Source organism: Hemitrygon akajei, chromosome 11, assembly GCF_048418815.1.
Source record: "Hemitrygon akajei chromosome 11, sHemAka1.3, whole genome shotgun sequence".
NCBI lineage: Eukaryota > Metazoa > Chordata > Chondrichthyes > Myliobatiformes > Dasyatidae > Hemitrygon > Hemitrygon akajei.
Genome location: NC_133134.1, coordinates 74384747 through 74401750, shown reverse-complemented (window position 1 = coordinate 74401750; position 17004 = coordinate 74384747). Strand labels below are relative to the sequence as shown.

General features: G+C 45.7%; 1 protein-coding gene across 1 annotated transcript in view; it reads right to left on the bottom strand.

Moving 5' to 3' along the window:
* Window positions 1-14008: 14008 nt before the first annotated feature.
* The window catches only part of LOC140735724 (uncharacterized), a 69289-nt gene continuing 66293 nt past the window's right edge, over window positions 14009-17004 (bottom strand). The window contains exon 7 of the mRNA XM_073061145.1: window positions 14009-16415. Coding sequence (XP_072917246.1) covers window positions 16350-16415 — 66 coding nt within the window. The 3' untranslated portion in view covers window positions 14009-16349. The remainder of the gene's footprint in view (window positions 16416-17004) is intronic.

Genomic DNA, 17004 nt, shown 5'->3' with positions numbered 1-17004 from the left:
AGCCAGCTCCTGTCTATCTTCCCCAATCACAAGCCAGCTCCTGTCTACCTTCCCCGCCCCCCCCCGTCTTCCCCCCCACAGCTCTACCTGCCCATCACCTCTCATCTCACCTGATTCTACCAATCACAAGCCACCTCCTGTCCACCTTCCCCTCCCCTCTTCCCCCCTCCCACAGCTCTACCTGCCCATCACCTCTCATCTCACCTGATTCCACCAATCACAAGCCACCTCCTGTCCACCTTCCCCTCCCCTCTCTTCCCACAGCTCCATCTGCCCATCACCTCTCATCTCACCTGATTCCACCAATCACAAGCCACCTCCTGTCCACCTTCCCCTCCCCTCTCTTCCCACAGCTCCATCTGCCCATCACCTCTCATCTCACCTGATTCCACCAATCACAAGCCACCTCCTGTCTATCTTCCCCAATCACAAGCCAGCTCCTGTCTATCTTCCCCAATCACAAGCCAGCTCCTGTCTACCATCCCCCCCCCCCCCCGTCTTCCCCCCCACCCCACAGCTCTACCTGCCCATCACCTCTCATCTCACCTGATTCCACCAATCACAAGCCAGCCCCTGTCTAGCTTCCCCTCAGGTCTCTCACTACTTTATGGTGCTGTCTATCTTCCCTCTTCACTCTCAGACCCAACGCCAGCTCCTGAAGTGAAATGTCGATCGTCAGAATCAGGGTCAAGGTCACTGGACACTTGTACTGAAATTTGTTGTTTTGTAGCAGCAGTACATTGAAATACATAATAAGGTAAAAATAAAAATAATAACATAGTAACATAAAAGCTATAAATTACAATGGAAATATATTTTAAAATAAGTAAATAGTGCAAAAAGAGATCCAAGAAAATAAAATGTAAATAAAAATGAGTAAGTGATCATGGATTCATTGTCCATTCAGAAATCCAATGGCAGAGGGGAAGAAGCTTAGTTATCACACCAGGGCCTCGGGAGACAGACAAGTGGGTCACAGTCAGGAGAGGAGAGGGAAGGGCAAGAGTCAGATACTAGAGAGTACCCCTGTGACTGTACCCCTTGACAATAAGTACTCCTGTTTGAGTACTGTTGGGGGGACAGTCTACCTGGGGGAAGCGACAGTGGCCGTGCCTCTGGCACAGAGTCTGGCCCTGTAGCTCAGAAGGGTAGGGAAAGGAAGAGGGAGGCAGTAGTGAGAGGGGACTCTATAGTTAGGGGGGCAGACAGGTGATTCTGTGGACACAGGAAAGAAACTCAGTTTGCCTCCCAGATGCCAGGGTCCAGGATGTTTCTAATTTCCTGAAGTGGGAATGAGAACAGCCAGAGGTCATGGTACACATTGGCACCAACGACATAGGTAGGAAAAGGGAGGAGGCCCTGAAAACAGACTCCAGGGAGTTAGGAAGGAAGCTGAGAAGCAGGACCACAAAGGTAGTCATCCTGGGATTACTGCCTGTGACACGTGACAGTGAGTACAGGAATAGAGTGAGGTGGAGGATAAATTTGTGGCTGAGGGATTGGTACAGGAGGCAGGGATTCAGATTTCTGGATCATTGGGACCTCTTTTGGGGCAGACGTGACCTGTACAAAAATGACAGGTTGCACTTGAATCGCAGGGGGACCAATATCCTGGCAGGGAAGTTTGCTAAGGCTATTGGGGAGAGTTTAAACTAGAATTGCCGGGGGGGTGGGAACCGAACTGAAGAGACGGGGGAAGGGGCGGTTGGCTCACCAATAGAGAAAGCTTGTAGGCAGTGTGAGAGGGAGAATAGGCAGGTGATAGAGAAGGGACGCACTCAGACCGAAGGCTTGAGATGTGTCCATTTTAATGCAAGAAGCATCATGAACAAAGCAGATGAGCTCAGAGCGTGGATCAGTACTTGGAGCTATGATGTTGTAGCCATTAAAAGTGAGAAGAGTTTAAAAAGGAGATGGTTATTTCATCAGCGGTTTGATTGGGGCACGACTGAGCAAGCGCTTGGATGTTAGCTAGTGAGAAAAGCGAGAAGAGTTTAAGAGGAGACAGCTTTATAGAGCAGGCATCAGAGGAGCGGGAGACAGAGTAGGAAGGCTTTGTCTCAACTGTGCTTTGGTGATAACGGGTCAAGGCGAGGTAGGTTATCTGTGTAGAATACAGACAGGAAGAATGTGTGTGAGGCCTGTATTCTGAGCTCGGTGTCAGATGTGGGAGGTCCTGGAGACTACCGGCCTCCCAGACGGCCACATCTGCACCAGGTGCGTCGAGCTGCAGCTCCTTAGAGACCGTGTTAGGGAACTGGAGATGCAGCTCGATGACCTTCGTCTGGTCAGGGAGAGTGAGGAGGCAATAGAAAGGAGCTATAAGCAGGTAGTCACAGGTGATAGAGAAGGGATGTGCTCAGACCGATGGATTGAGATGTGTCTATTTTAATGCAAGGAGTATTGTGAACAAAACGGACGAGCTTAGAGCGTGGATCAGTACTTGGAGCTGTGATGTTGTGGCCATTACAGAGACTTGGATGGCTCAGGGACAGGAATGGTTACTTCAAGTGCCAGGCTTTAGATGTTTCAGAAAGGACAGGGAGGGAGGCAAAAGAGGTGGGGGTGTGGCACTGTTGATCTGAGATAGTGTCACGGCTGCAGAAAAGGAGAAAGTCATGGAGGGGTTCCCTACGGAGTGTCTGTGGGTGGAAGTTAGGGACAGGAAGGGGTTAATCGCTCTACTGGGTGTATTAATAGACCACCCAATAGTAACAGGGACATCGAGGAGCAGATAGGGAGACAGATTCCAGAATGGTGTAGATAGGGTGAAGTTTGTTAGGTGTGTTCAGGAAGGTTTCTTGACACAATATGTAGATAAGCCTGCAAGAGGAGAAGCTGTACTTGATCAGGTATTGGGAAATGAACCTGGTCAAGTGTCAGATCTCTCAGTGGGAGAGCATTTTGGAGATAGTGATCACAATTCTATCTCCTTTACCATAGCATTGGAGAGGGATAGGAACAGACAAGTTAGGAAAGCATTTAATTGGAGTAAGGGGAAATATAAAGCTATCAGTCAGGAACTTGGAAGCATAAATTGGAAACAGACTTTCTCAGGGAGATGTACGGCAGAAATATGACAATTGTTCAGGGGATATTTGCGTGGAGTTCTGTATAGGTACATTCCAATGAGACAGGGAAGTTATGGTAGGGTACAGGAACCGTGCTGTACAAAGGCTGTTGTAAATCTAGTCAAGAAGAAAAGAAAAGCTTACGAAAGGTTTCAAAAAGTAGGTAATGATAGAGATCTAGAAGATTATAAGGCTAGCAGGAAGGAGCTTAAGAATGAAATTAGGAGAGCCAGAAGGGGCCATGAGAAGGTCTTGGCGGACAGGATTAAGGAAAACCCCAAGGCATTCTACAAGTATGTGAAGAGAAAGAGGATAAGATGTGAGAGAATAGGACCAATCAAGTGTGACAGTGGAAAAGTGTGTATGGAACTGGAGGAGATAGCAGAGGTACTTAATGAGTACTTTGCTTCAGTATTCACTGTGGAAAAAGATCTTGGTGATTGTAGGGATGACTTTCAGCAGACTGAAAAGCTTGAACATGTAGATATTAAGAAAGAGGATGTGCTGGAACTTTTGCAAAGCATCAAGTTGGATAAGTCACCGGAATGCATGAGATAAACCCCAGGCTACTGTGGGAGGTAAGGGAGGAGATTGCTGAGCCTCTGGCGATGATCTTTGCATCATCAATAGGGACGGGAGAAGTTCCCGAGGATTAGAGGGTTGCAGATGTTGTTCCTTTCTTCAAGAAAGGGAGTAGAGATAGCCCAGGAAATTATAGACCAGTGAGTCTTACTTCAGTGGTTGGTAAGTTGATGGAGAAGATCCTGAGAGGCAGGATTTATGAACATTTGTTGAGGGATAATATGATTAAGAATAGTCAGCATGGCTTTGTCAAGAGCAGGTCATGCCTTATGAGCCTGATTGAATTTTTTGAGGATGTGACTAAACACATTGATGAAAGTAGAGGGGTAGATGCAGTGTATATGGATTTCAGTAAGGCATTTGATAAGGTACCCCATGCAAGGCTTATTGAGAAAGTAAGGAGGCATGGGATCCAAGGGGACACTGCTTTGTGGATCCAGAACTGGCTTGCCCACAGAGGGCAAAGAGTGGTTGTAGACAGGTTATATTCTGCATGGAGGTCAGTGACCAGTGGAGTGTCTCAGGGATCTGTTCTGGGACCTTTACACTTTGTGATTTTTATACTGACCTGGATGAGGAAGTGGAGGAATGGGTTAGTAAGTTTGCTGATGACACAAAGGTTGGGGGTTGTTGTGGGTAGTGTGGAGGGCTGTCAGAAGTTACAACAGGACATCAATAGGATGCAAAACTGGGCTGAGAAGTGGCAGATAAAGTTCAACTCAGGTAAGTGTGAAGTGGTTCATTTTGGTAGGTCAAATATGATGGCAGAATATAGTATTAATGGTAAGGTTCTTGGCAGTGTGGAGGATCAGAGGGATCTTGGGGTCCGAGTCCATAGGACACTCAAAGCTGCTGTGCAGGTTGACTCTGTGGTTAAGAAGGCATACGGTGTATTGGCCTTCATCGATCGTGGAATTGCGTTTAAGAGCCAAGAAGTAATGTTACAGGTATATAGGACCCTGGTCAGACCCCACTTGGAGTACTGTGCTCAGTTCTGGTCGCCTCACTACAGGAAGGATGTGGAAACCATAGAAAGTGTGTAGAGGAGATTTACAAGGATGTTGCCTGGATTGGGGAGCATGCCTTATAAGAATAGGTTGAGTGAACTCGGCCTTTTCTCCTCGGAGCAACAGAGGATGAGAGGTGACCTGTAGCGGTGTATAAGATGATGAGAGGCATTAATCGTGTGGATAGTCAGAGGCTGAAATGGCTGGCACAAAAGGACACAGGTTTAACTTATTTTGAAGTAGGTACAGAGGAGATGTCAGGGGTAAGTTTTTTTTACGCAGAGAGTGGTGAGTGCGTGGAATGGTCTGCCAGCAATGGTGGTGGAGGTGGATACAATAGGGTCTTTTAAGAGACTCCTGGGTACGTACATGGAGCTTAGAAAAATAGCCAAGGTAATTTCTAAAGTAAGCACATGTTCAGCACAGCTTTGTGGGCTGAAGAGCCTGTATTGTGCTGTAGGTTTTCTATGTTTCTAAGCTGTTCCTGAACTGTTGAGAGTGTACCTCCTCTCTGGTGGTAGCAATTAGTGAGGGTATGTCCTAGGCGATGGGGGTCTTTAATGATGGATGCCAGTTTGTTGAGGCATCGCCTTTTGAAGAAGTTCTCAGTCCCGGTGAGGTCAACGCCCGCGACTGATGATAAGATATAGGAGCAGAATTAGTCCATTCAGCCCAATGAATCTGCTCCACCATTTGATTATGGCTGATTTGTTTTCCCCCTCAACCCCATTCTCATCCCTTCTCCCCCTAGCTTTTGACACCCTTACTGAGCAAATGCATATCAACCTCCACTTTAAATATTCCCTTTGATCTGTAATGGCAATAAATCCCCACAGATTCAGCTCCCTCTGGCTAAAGAAAGTTCCTCTTCCTCTCTACCTAAAGGGACCTCCTTCTATTCTGAGGTTATATATAGGGCACCTATCATTGTAAGTACTTGATTGTACCTGCATTTGGCACCTATTACTCTCTGGAATCTGCTATATTGTTATAATGCGGAATGCCTTACATTGTCTAAACACAAAGACATAAGAAGCAGAAGAGGAGGATTCTTGAGCCTGAATCATCTTCCAATACGTTCATGGTTGCCAGCTGGTGGTGTAGTGGCATCAGCACTGGACTTCAAGGCAGATGGTCCTGAGTTCAAACCCAGCCGAGTCCCAACCTGGGCAGCAGCAGTATCTGTGCAGAACAAATCTACTTCTGTATCTTGCCATGAGAACCCTATGGTCCATGAAGTGAGGTCACAGGAAGTTCATGGTTGAGTATCAAGGTGTGTGAGTATCAAGGTGTTGGCCATTTAGGAAAAATACTGGAAGGAAATTCCTCACTAATAGGTTTTGTGACTGACTAAAACTGAGACGCACAGAAGCAATATAAAAGTCATTATTCACAAGCAATCCTTCAGGAAAGAGAGAGAGGAGACGATCTCACTCTCCCCACACGACGTTTTATACTTCGACACAAAGCACCATGGTAGGTTAGTAGTTAGGGCGATGCTATTACAGCTCGGGGGCGTTGGGATTCAGAGATCAATTCCGGAGTCGTCTGTAAGCCAGTTTGTACGTTCTCCCCTTAGAACACATGGGTTTCCTCCACAGACCAAAGACCTACCGGTTAGTAGGATGCCCTGTGATTAGACTGGGGTTAAAACAGGTGGGTTGCTAGGCAACGTGGCTCTTCGGGCCTGCTCCTCGCTGTGCCGCTACATTGAAAATAAATAAATAAATAAATACTGTTTCAATTGCTGTGATCACCTACTTAACCTTAGTATTTGGAATATAGTCACATAAACTGACAGAATTACATATTTACAATGGCAACAGGTCCCAACTAGCAAAACCCATTTAAATATTCAATACTGGTTCCAAAAGCCTCTGAGTACAGACAGAATATACTCCTGTTGTTACCGTGTTGAAGGATGTCTCCATAAATATACAATTGACCAGAAGTGACTAAACAGCTCGGTGCTGAAATGTGCTTTCAGTGACAGAGATAGACCTTCAACAAAGTGCCCACAGCAGGAAGATTCATCGATTACAAGTTCATCATTTGCCTTCCCCTCTGTAGTTTCAATGGGACAGAGTCACAATGGTTGGCTTCACAAGCCACAAAGTATCAGCTTGGGAGTTGGATTGGGAATTGGAAGATCTGCGGATGCTGGAAATCCAAGGGAACACACGGAGAGTGCCGGTGGAACTCAGCAGGCCAGGCAGCATCCATAGAAAAGAGTACAGTCGATGTTTTGAGCCAGGGCACGTCATCAGGACTTAAAAGGACCGGGGCAGATGCCAGAATAAGAAATTTGGGAGGGGGAAGGATTACCAGCTAGAAGGTGAGTGGGAGAGGTGGGATGAAGTAAGAAGCTGGGAGGTGCTGTTTCTATTTCCTGAAGACCAGAAGATAGCTAATGTTTTTCACGAAAGGCTCTAAAAATAAACTGGGTAATTATAGGCTGACAAGTCTGATGTCAGTAGTGTGTAGTAAAGGTTTTGGATCGTGTTTGGGACTGATTGAGAGTAGACAACATGGTTTTTCTGCATGCTCGGTCATGTCCTTCAGAGTTTCTCAAGGACTTTACCAGGAAAGCTGACGAAGGCGAGGCAGGGGATTTTGTCTACATGGAAGCTTAAGTAAGCATCACTCCCCACTAACATCTTAACTACATTCTACAGAGGCGTGGTTGAGAGTGTGCTGACCTTTTGCATCACAACCAGCTGCAGTGCTGCTGACAAAAAAGCCTTGCAGAGGGTGGTTAGGGGAGCAGAGAAGGTTATTAGGGTCTCCCTACCTTCTGTCCAAGACCTCTTTCAGAATCGATGCCTCCAGAAGACACAGTACATCATTAAAGACCCCTCACACCCTCTCCATGAACTGTTTGTTCTTCTGCCATCAGGTAAACGTTACAGGAGCGTCAAAACAAAAACCACAAGGCTACTAAACAGCTTCCTCCCACAGGCAGTCAGACTGCTAAATAGCTGCTCTACCTGACTCTGTATTGGACACTTTGAACTTGCACTGGACACTTATAACTTGTTTTTAACCGACATGTGGCTGTTGTGTTTTACTATTTATTGTTGTGTTTACTATTTATTGTTGTGTTTACTATTTATTGTTGCGTTTGTTATGTTATGATTGCACTGCTCCTGGGAAACGTTGTCTCATTCTGCCCTGCAGAGCTGATGTAGGGTTAGAATGACAAAGTTTTTGAATCTTGAATCTTTAGCAAGGCATCTGGCAATGGAGGTTCGTTCACTTGGCATTCAGGAAGTAATTACCGTAATTGCATTCGACATTGGGTGAAGCCAGAGAGTGGTAGTAGAGGGTCGCTTATCTGACTGGAGGCCTGTGACTAGTGCTGTGCCTCAGGGTTTGGTGCTGCTGTTGTTTGTTGTCTATATCAACGATCTGGATGATAATGCGGTTAATCGGATCAGCAGATTTCTAGTTGACACCAAACTGGGGGAGTAGAGTAGCGGACAGCGAGGAAGACTACCAAAACTTCACCTTCCTCACCATCTCGATATCCTTCTTTAAATCAGTACACAAATCGAACACATTGCTGCAGCTGGGGACTCCTGACATTTCATAAAAATATCAGCGGTTGGAGGTGGAATAAGCGCATGGGCCCTAAGGATTGCTCTGCTATCTACTACGATAGTTGCTGAACCCGTAGCTCAAATACACTTTCACAGCCAATCTCTTAATCCCATTAGTATCTGTTCATACGTAATTTATTCAGTGCTCGAGTATCCACAGCCTCCTTATGGAGGTTTGTAACCTTACCATTAGAGATCATTCTGGAGTTATGACCAGTCCGAGCACAGAAACATAGGGGCCGTCCAGTCCATGCTGAGTTGATATTCAGCCTTGTCCCCTCTACCTGCACCCACATCACAGTGTTCCCCACCCATATACCTATTTTAAATGTTACAGTTAAACCCACATCTATCACTTCCACTGGCAGCTCAATCCACACTCGTACCACCCTCTGAGTGAAGACTATTGCACCTTTCACCCTTTACATGACCTCTGGTTCTAGTCTCGCCCAACCTCAGTGGAAAAAGTCCGTTCGCATTTCTCTATCTAAACCCCTCGTAACTTTGTATGTCTCTATCAAATCTCTCTCTAATTTCCTACAGTCCAGGGAATAAAGTCCTAACCTGCTCAACTTTCCATAGAACTCAGGTCCTTAAGCCTCAGCAACGTCCTTGTAAATTTTCTCTTTCAATCTTATTGACATCTTTCCTGTAGGTCGGTGACCAAAACTGCACACAGTACTCCAAATTAGGCCTCATAGTCTTATACAGCCTCAAGTATAAACTCCAACTCCTGTACTCAATGCACTGATATATGAAAGCCAATGTGCCAAAAACTCTCTTCATGATCTGTGACCCCACTTGCAAGGAATTATGGATCTGCATTCCCTGATCGTTTCATTCTCCTTAGTACCCTCGCCGTGTAAGACCCCTGTTTTGTTCTCCCAAAGTGCAACACCTATAGTAAAAGTGTTGTGCGTGGCCCAGCGGTTAAGGCTTTGGGCTGGCGATCTGAAGGTTGTGAGTTCGAGCCTCAACCAAGGCAGTGTGTGTGTGTCCTTGAGCAAGGCCCTTAACCACACGTTGCTCCTGCACGTTTGTAGCCCAGTGGCGGTGGTTGGTGCAGTGTGGACAAGTAGAATATGAGGCAGCAGTCTTTCCCTTGTAACACCTGTTCAGATTGAAGAGAGCAGGCTCGACTTGTAGTGATTCCTTTCAGACAGCAACAGACAAGCAAATGCTCTATTGGCTTAAAAAGGGAGTTAATCATAATACTGAAACATGCGGATTTTGTGAGACTGAAAAATCAATTGTAATTAGCGTGATTGATGGAAATTGCACGTTTATGAAGCAGCAACAAATTAACAAACTAACATTTGTAAAACATTCCAGAATGTTCCAATGCCCCACTGCTAGAGGAAGGGGAGTTCTTGGTACAATACAGTGGTTTTGAAATTTAAAACTGTAAAATTTTAAGGGCAGCAGCAGTAGTGAAGCAGTTGGCGTGATGCTTGGGCTGGCGGGGCTCCGAGTTCCATCCTGGTACGTTCCTTCCCGTGTGCGTACAGTTTTCCCCTGGGTGCTCCGGTTTCCTCCCACAGTAGGCTAATTGGTCATCGTATACTGTCCCATCAATGGCCTTGGGTTGCTGGGCACTGGGTCTCAAAGGGCCAGATGGCCTGTTCCGCTCTGTGTCTCCCAATAAATAAGATCTGTCTCCTGTAGCCTCGGGGTGATTAACTCCCCTTGGCCCCTCCTCATTCTCTCGTATGAATTGAAGGTCATCGAGCTGCAGCTCCCGGCTCCTCAATGCTTTCTCTCAGGAGCTGTAGGTCGGTGCACCTGGTGCAGATGTGTTTATCCAGAAGATGGGAGGTCTCCCAGACTTCCCACATCCCACACACTGTACAAAACATTGCCCTGGAGCCATTCTCACTACACTACGCTCTATCAGAAGTGGAATGAACAAATAAGAGCAGAAAGAGTAACTTACCGGATACCTTAAAAACGCAAAATGCTGGCCGAACCCTCCTGGTGAAGGGTTTCGGCCTGAAACGTCGTCACTACCTCCTCCCATAGATGCTGTCTGGCCTGCTGAGTTCTGCCAGCAATTTGTGTTTTTATTTATTTCCAGCTTCTGCAGATTCACTCGTGTTACCGGATACTTTACCTCACCCGAGCCCGATGAGCCAAAGCCACTCTAAACACCGGCTCACTCAAAAGGTTGCCGCTCCGCCTGCATTTGTGCTACTTTTATTTGCCCTTACTAATAAATCTCTCATTGATTGGTTGCAGCCCATCTCTGGGAAACCGCTGCATAGCTCTGCCTTTTGAATCTTGGTTGAAAAGGTAGCTCTATTCACACACACTCTCTCAAGGTTTACTGTCGAAGCCTTTCCCGTGAGCGGGTACAGCCACAAGGCAGTGGCAGTTTGAGATCAGAGTTTGCCTTCTCCCAGGCGAGCTGCCAACCACATCTGCCAACTGGAGTGACTGGCGCCAGTAACCCGCATTTGCCCCTTCCCTTCTCAATGGAAACGGTTCCTCTGGGATTAGTAGCTAAGCCACACGTGAAGGCCAGGAGCTGGACTTGGTTGTCGGAGGCTATCTGAGACGCACGCCATTGGGAATACTTAATAGACAGTGGGAGCTTATCCCGCCACAGCTGTAACAACCTTAAGGGACCTTTAGATGACTACAGGTTGGCCGGCTGTTTGTGCAGTGGACAGTCCCGAGTTCAAATCCAGCTGGGTCCCAACCTGGGCAGCGGTCGATATCTGTGTGGAAGAAAGGCCTGGCTATATCCACTTCCGTATCCTGCCACAAAAGCCCCATGGACAACTACACCACACACACTGGCTCTCCCTGATCTGCCCTGGCTCGCACATCGACTGATAGATAGATAGATAGATAGATACTTTATTCATCCCCATGGGGAAATTCAACTTTTTTTTCCAATGTCCCATACACTTGTTGTAGCAAAACTAATTACATACAATACTTAACTCAGTAAAAAATATGATATGCATCTAAATCACTATCTCAAAAAGCATTAATAATAGCTTTTAAAAAGTTCTTAAGTCCTGGCGGTTGAATTGTAAAGCCTAATGGCATTGGGGAGTATTGACCTCTTCATCCTGTCTGAGGAGCATTGCATCGATAGTAACCTGTCGCTGAAACTGCTTCTCTGTCTCTGGATGGTGCTATGTAGAGGTGCGATGTAGCTAGATAGAAAGATAGATAGATAGATAGATACTTTATTCATCCCCATGGGGAAATTCAATTTTTTTTCCAATGTCCCATACACTTGTTGTAGCAAAACTAATTACATACAATACTTAACTCAGTAAAAAAAAATGATATGCATCTAAATCACCATCTCAAAAAGCATTAATAATAGCTTTTAAAAAGTTCTTAAGTCCTGGCGGTTGAATTGTAAAGCCTAATGGCATTGGGGAGTATTGACCTCTTCATCCTGTCTGAGGAGCATTGCATCGATAGTAACCTGTCACTGAAACTGCTTCTCTGTCTCTGGATGGTGCTATGTAGAGGATGTTCAGAGTTATCCATAATTGACCGTAGCCTACTCAGCGCCCTTCGCTCAGCTACCGATGTTAAACTCTCCAGTACTTTGCCCACGACAGAGCCCGCCTTCCTTACCAGCTTATTAAGACGTGAGGCGTCCCTCTTCTTAATGCTTCCTCCCCAACACGCCACCACAAAGAAGAGGGCGCTCTCCACAACTGACCTATAGAACATCTTCAGCATCTCACTACAGACATTGAATGACGCCAACCTTCTTAGGAAGTACATTCGACTCTGTGCCTTCCTGCACAAGGCATCTGTGTTGGCAGTCCAGTCAAGCTTCTCGTCTAACTGTACTCCCAGATACTTGTAGGTCTTAACCTGCTCCACAAGTTCTCCATTAATGATCACTGGCTCCATATGGGGCCTAGATCTTCTAAAGTCCACCACCATCTCCTTGGTCTTGGTGATATTGAGACGCAGGTAGTTTGAGTTGCACCATATCACAAAGTCCTGTATCAGTTTCCTATACTCCTCCTCCTGTCCATTCCTGACACACCCCACTATGGCCGTGTCATCAGCGAACTTCTGCACATGGCAGGACTCTGAGTTATATTGGAAGTCTGATGTGTACAGGGTGAACAGGACCGGAGAGAGTACGGTTCCCTACGGCGCCCCTGTGCTGCTGACCACCGTGTCAGACCTACAGTCTCCCAACCGCACATACTGAGGTCTATCTGTGAAGTAGTCCACTATCCAATCCACCATGTGAGAGTCTACTCCCATCTCCGTTAGTTTGTGCCTTAAGATCTTGGGCTGGATGGTGTTAAAGGCACTAGAGAAGTCAAGGAATGTAATCCTCACAGCACAGCTATGCAGAAGAGCTGGGATGGTTGGCCCCGGCAAACAGAGGGACTTCTGAAGTTCCTGACATTACAAATGACAAGCTTTGGGAGAGAGACAAAAATGAAATTTTTGATACTTTGAGGTAGTTTGGCTGTTAACTGATGGTATACAAGTGCAGCCTGTTGTTGTAAATACTTGCTACTATATAACACATGGTTCACCACAATAATGCCCAACATCACCAGCACACCTATTAATGTATATACAGAAAGGGCCAGAAAAATCATAAAGGACCCTACTCACTGTGCTTATGGAGGGTTTGCCCCTCTCGCATCAGGGAGGAGGCTACATAGCATCCCTTGGAGGACCATCAGACTGAAAAACGATACTCCAGATATAGTGGCAAAGGAATGAAATAATCATCCTCCAAATCAGGTTTGTCACAAAAAAACCCACAGGATTAAAAATGTTAATAAAAAACAAATATTACACATAAAATAGCTTTTTTACATCGACTCCATGTCAATAAAGTGACACTACACTGTACACACGATGGCCGATGGGAAATAATAAAGTAGTGGTGGAGTTAGTGTTGATCAGGCTTGGGGAAGTAAATAGTGCTCACATCTGGAGTGTGTAGGCCTCCGTTAGTCTCCACGGACCATGGATTTGCACCTTGGAAAGTTTCCAGGGCGAGGTTTTATTTGTGGAAGACAGGCAGTTGCCCGAGCTGCAAGTCTCCCTCTCCACGCCACCAATGTACAGCCTGGTACCGGTGTCGTCGCAGAGCAATGTGTGGTTACGTGCCTTGCTCAAGGACACACACGCAGCCTCAGCCAAGGCTCGAACTAGCGACCTTCAGATCACTAGACGAACACCTTAACCACGTGCCAACACTCACATCTGGAGTACTGCATACAGGTCTGGTCGCTCCACTGTAGGGAGGGTGTTGAGGCTTCAGAGTGGGTGTAGAAGAGGTTTCGCAGGATGCTGCCTGGTTTACAGGGCATGGGCTATCACGAGGGGCTAAGGGGAGATCTGATCGAGGTTTAAGATCATGAGAGGCATCCGTTTCCCAGGGTTGAAATGTCAAATACCAGAGGGCATCTGGTGAGGGGGGTAGGTTCAAAGGCCAATGTGAGGGGGCAAGTTTTTTTTGGCCTGGAATGCACTGCCCGGCATGCTGGTAGAGGCAAATACATTAGAGGTTTTAAAGATTTAGATAGACATTGTGTAGGTGAGGAGGCCGTGATGTTTGGGTGTTTTTTGATCTACTTTTAAGCTGGTTTGGCACAACATTGTGGGTCAAAAGACCTGCCCGAGCTGCCCTGTTCCATTTCACTTAGGAGTGATCTTAAACGATCTTGAATCTTAAGCAAATGAGCCTAAAGCAGTTTTTCCGTGACCATGGGACCAATTAATAATCAAAGTAAACAAAATAATTTATTATTTTTATTTCCTTTTCAATTACAGTTTACATCAATAACATTTTACAATTACTCCTTAGTGGTTATACATTTGGCAAATTTCAAAAAAAAAAATCAGTCCACTTGCTTTCGTCTGCTGTCCTCAAAAGGGAGTGGAGTTGAAATCAGCCTGTTTATAAATATAATTAGCAGCGAATCAAATTATTTGAGATACCAAGGGTGATGCAATAAATAGGGTTCTGATTGCAGCAGTGGTTTCATGATTACTAATAACATGAGGAATTCAAAACAAAAAATAATAGTTTATATCCCAGCCCTGAAATCAAATGATTAATGCCACTTCCTTCTCAGCATCTTGGGCTTATGCCTCACCAGCACGTTCATGAACTGGTTTGTCTTGGATTGCTGTACCTGCCACTGTAATTCTGAGGAAAATTCAACTGAAAAATCGAGTGCACACCTGAAAATGCCTAACGCAGGCATTGGAAAAATCTGTGCTACTCCAATTAAAATGTGAAAAGTATCTTTTTTACATCATGGGAGCTTTGTCTTCCAGAATAGTTCCTTCATTGTCAGCTGCCCTAGAAAATATTCTCCATCTTAATCAGACATTGATAATCCCCAAAGGAAAAGAAAGCAATCCTGATGAAGAACTATAGCCTGACAGTGTTTAATCCCACAAGAGACACTGGGCTGAGTTCGCAAAGTAGTCAAAGCTAGTCCTACACAATCCCACAATCATACTTTTAAAAAAGCATTCTCATTAATAGAATCCTAGCCTTTACATATATACAGCTTAGATGAAAATTATACAGGTGTGTTCAAAAATAACAAGTAACAAAGACGTCCTCAAGCAAACACACAAAATTGGGTATTACTAGCCATCAACCTTTGAAAAGCTCCTTCATGCATCTGGTTTTGTAGCCCATAGAAGAAAACACCAATTGGTCCAGAGCTCAAAGAACCTTGAGGCTTCAAATAAAAAGATTTAATTGGGCAAGGTGGTTAAAACTTGGCGCCTGGCATCCAAGTTTTGGGGCTCACAGGGGAGACAGGGTTAATTCACATTTCTTCCTTTTGGTCAGTTTTCTTGGCCAATTTTCCTGACCTTGGTTGAGAACCAAGAGCAAAATTGGGAGAACTTTTCCAAAATGTCTACCTTGTCTTATACATCCATTCAATGGGAACATTCCTTTCGAATGGTGTTTTTTTTAAAAAAGGGGGGCAGGGATAATCACTTTTCCATTGTTTGCAGGAGTCCAATGGAACCCAGGACACAAACAAGCACATTATTCAAAAAGAGGCTTAAGGAAGTGCTAGAAAAACCAGCAAGCATCAATGCAAATGTGCTTTTAGAACATTTGTTTAACTATTTACATGTGACCTGATATGTTGTGGATGGAATCACTATTCACAGATAAATTTACATAGAATATAACTTTTTGCCCTTCCCCCGTTTGTTTGCAAGTCTTCTACACACAACCTCAAAGGAGAACAGGAATAATTCTCAAAGTCAAAAAGAAACCCAGTCTGGGTGTTGGATATTCTCAAGCAGTGTCAGCAGACTGCAGATGCGCCAACAACTCCTTCAGAAAGATTGAAAAGGTACAGGAGAGTTGGTGTGATGGTACTTCCGGTTAGAATCCACACCGCACTCCGAGTGGCCCCTTGCTGACAAAGTGACAAAGCTACCCTGCCATATCTCCAATAGAGAATGGCAGAGGTGAGGCATCAGTCTGGGACTGTGGCCCTCACCCCCCCCCCCCGCTGGAGAAACACAATCCAACACTTATCCTGGAAGCCGTTTCTGAGAGGTGTAGATAGGACGGCGCTCTGCACAGAACCCAGCAAATCCTTAGCAATGCCCCTGAACAGACAACTCACCCTCTTGTGGGGGTATTGCAGTTAATGTGGACCTGGGTGATGAAAATACACGGTTGACCATTACCATCTGGTCTCCTTACAGACACTGCTCTCCCACCTCACCATCTGGCAGATGGACATAGTATCAGAGCATCAGACTTTGAATATTCCTGACCCCCTCCCCTCCCAGTGGATATACACTCTTGGAGCCTGCTAGCCCACCACTTCCAGCCAGCAGAGCCCAAACCTTCCCCTAAAAATCACATTTAAGAAATAAGAATGTGTAATATCGAGCATCCATAATAGTCATGGTCTAGGCAACTCAAACATTACTATTGACAGTGGAGCAAATCCAACATTCTTTTGCAAAGAAATTTTAGAAAGTTTTTTTTAAATATAAAGCTAATATAATATAATGGATATAAAATTAAGCTTCATAGCCGCCCACTTCGGGTACGAGCCGGAGGCAGCTTTCCACATCCCGTTTGCTCACAAGTTGTCAGACTCCACGGCGTGATTGGTGTACGAGTATGTTTTCTTACCATTCTTGTGTACCTAAAGAGAATAGCAACATGTTAGCACAGTGTACCGCAAACCAGACTTAAAACATCAACCTTTAGGTGACAGCAAGACTGGGGCGTGTGGGGTGGACAGGGAGGGGTGGCTCGTCCACCTTTGGTCACCATCAGACACTCCGCTCTCGCCAGTGACCGCAGCCCGATGCCCGCCACTGTCTGTGAGGAGTTCTCCCGGGGGGGCTCCCTCCGGTTCCCTCCCACATTCCAATAGATGTACGGTTAGGGTTGGTGAGTTGCAGGCGGACGTGCGTGCCGTGTTGGCACTGGAAGCACGGCAACACTTGTGACGCATATTAATAGATTAATAGAAGAGTATGGCATAGGAACAGGCCATTCGGCCCACAATGTTGCGGCAAACCAGCTAAAACCAAATCAAAAACACTAATCCCTCCCACCTACACCACGTCCATATCCCTCTATCTACCTAGCATCCATGTGCTATCTAAAAGCCTCTAATGTATTTACCTCTACACCATATCGGGCAGTGCATTCCACACATCCACCATTCTGGGTTTAAAAAAAACTTGTCCCCTCGCATTCACATTGAACCTACCCCCTCTCACCTT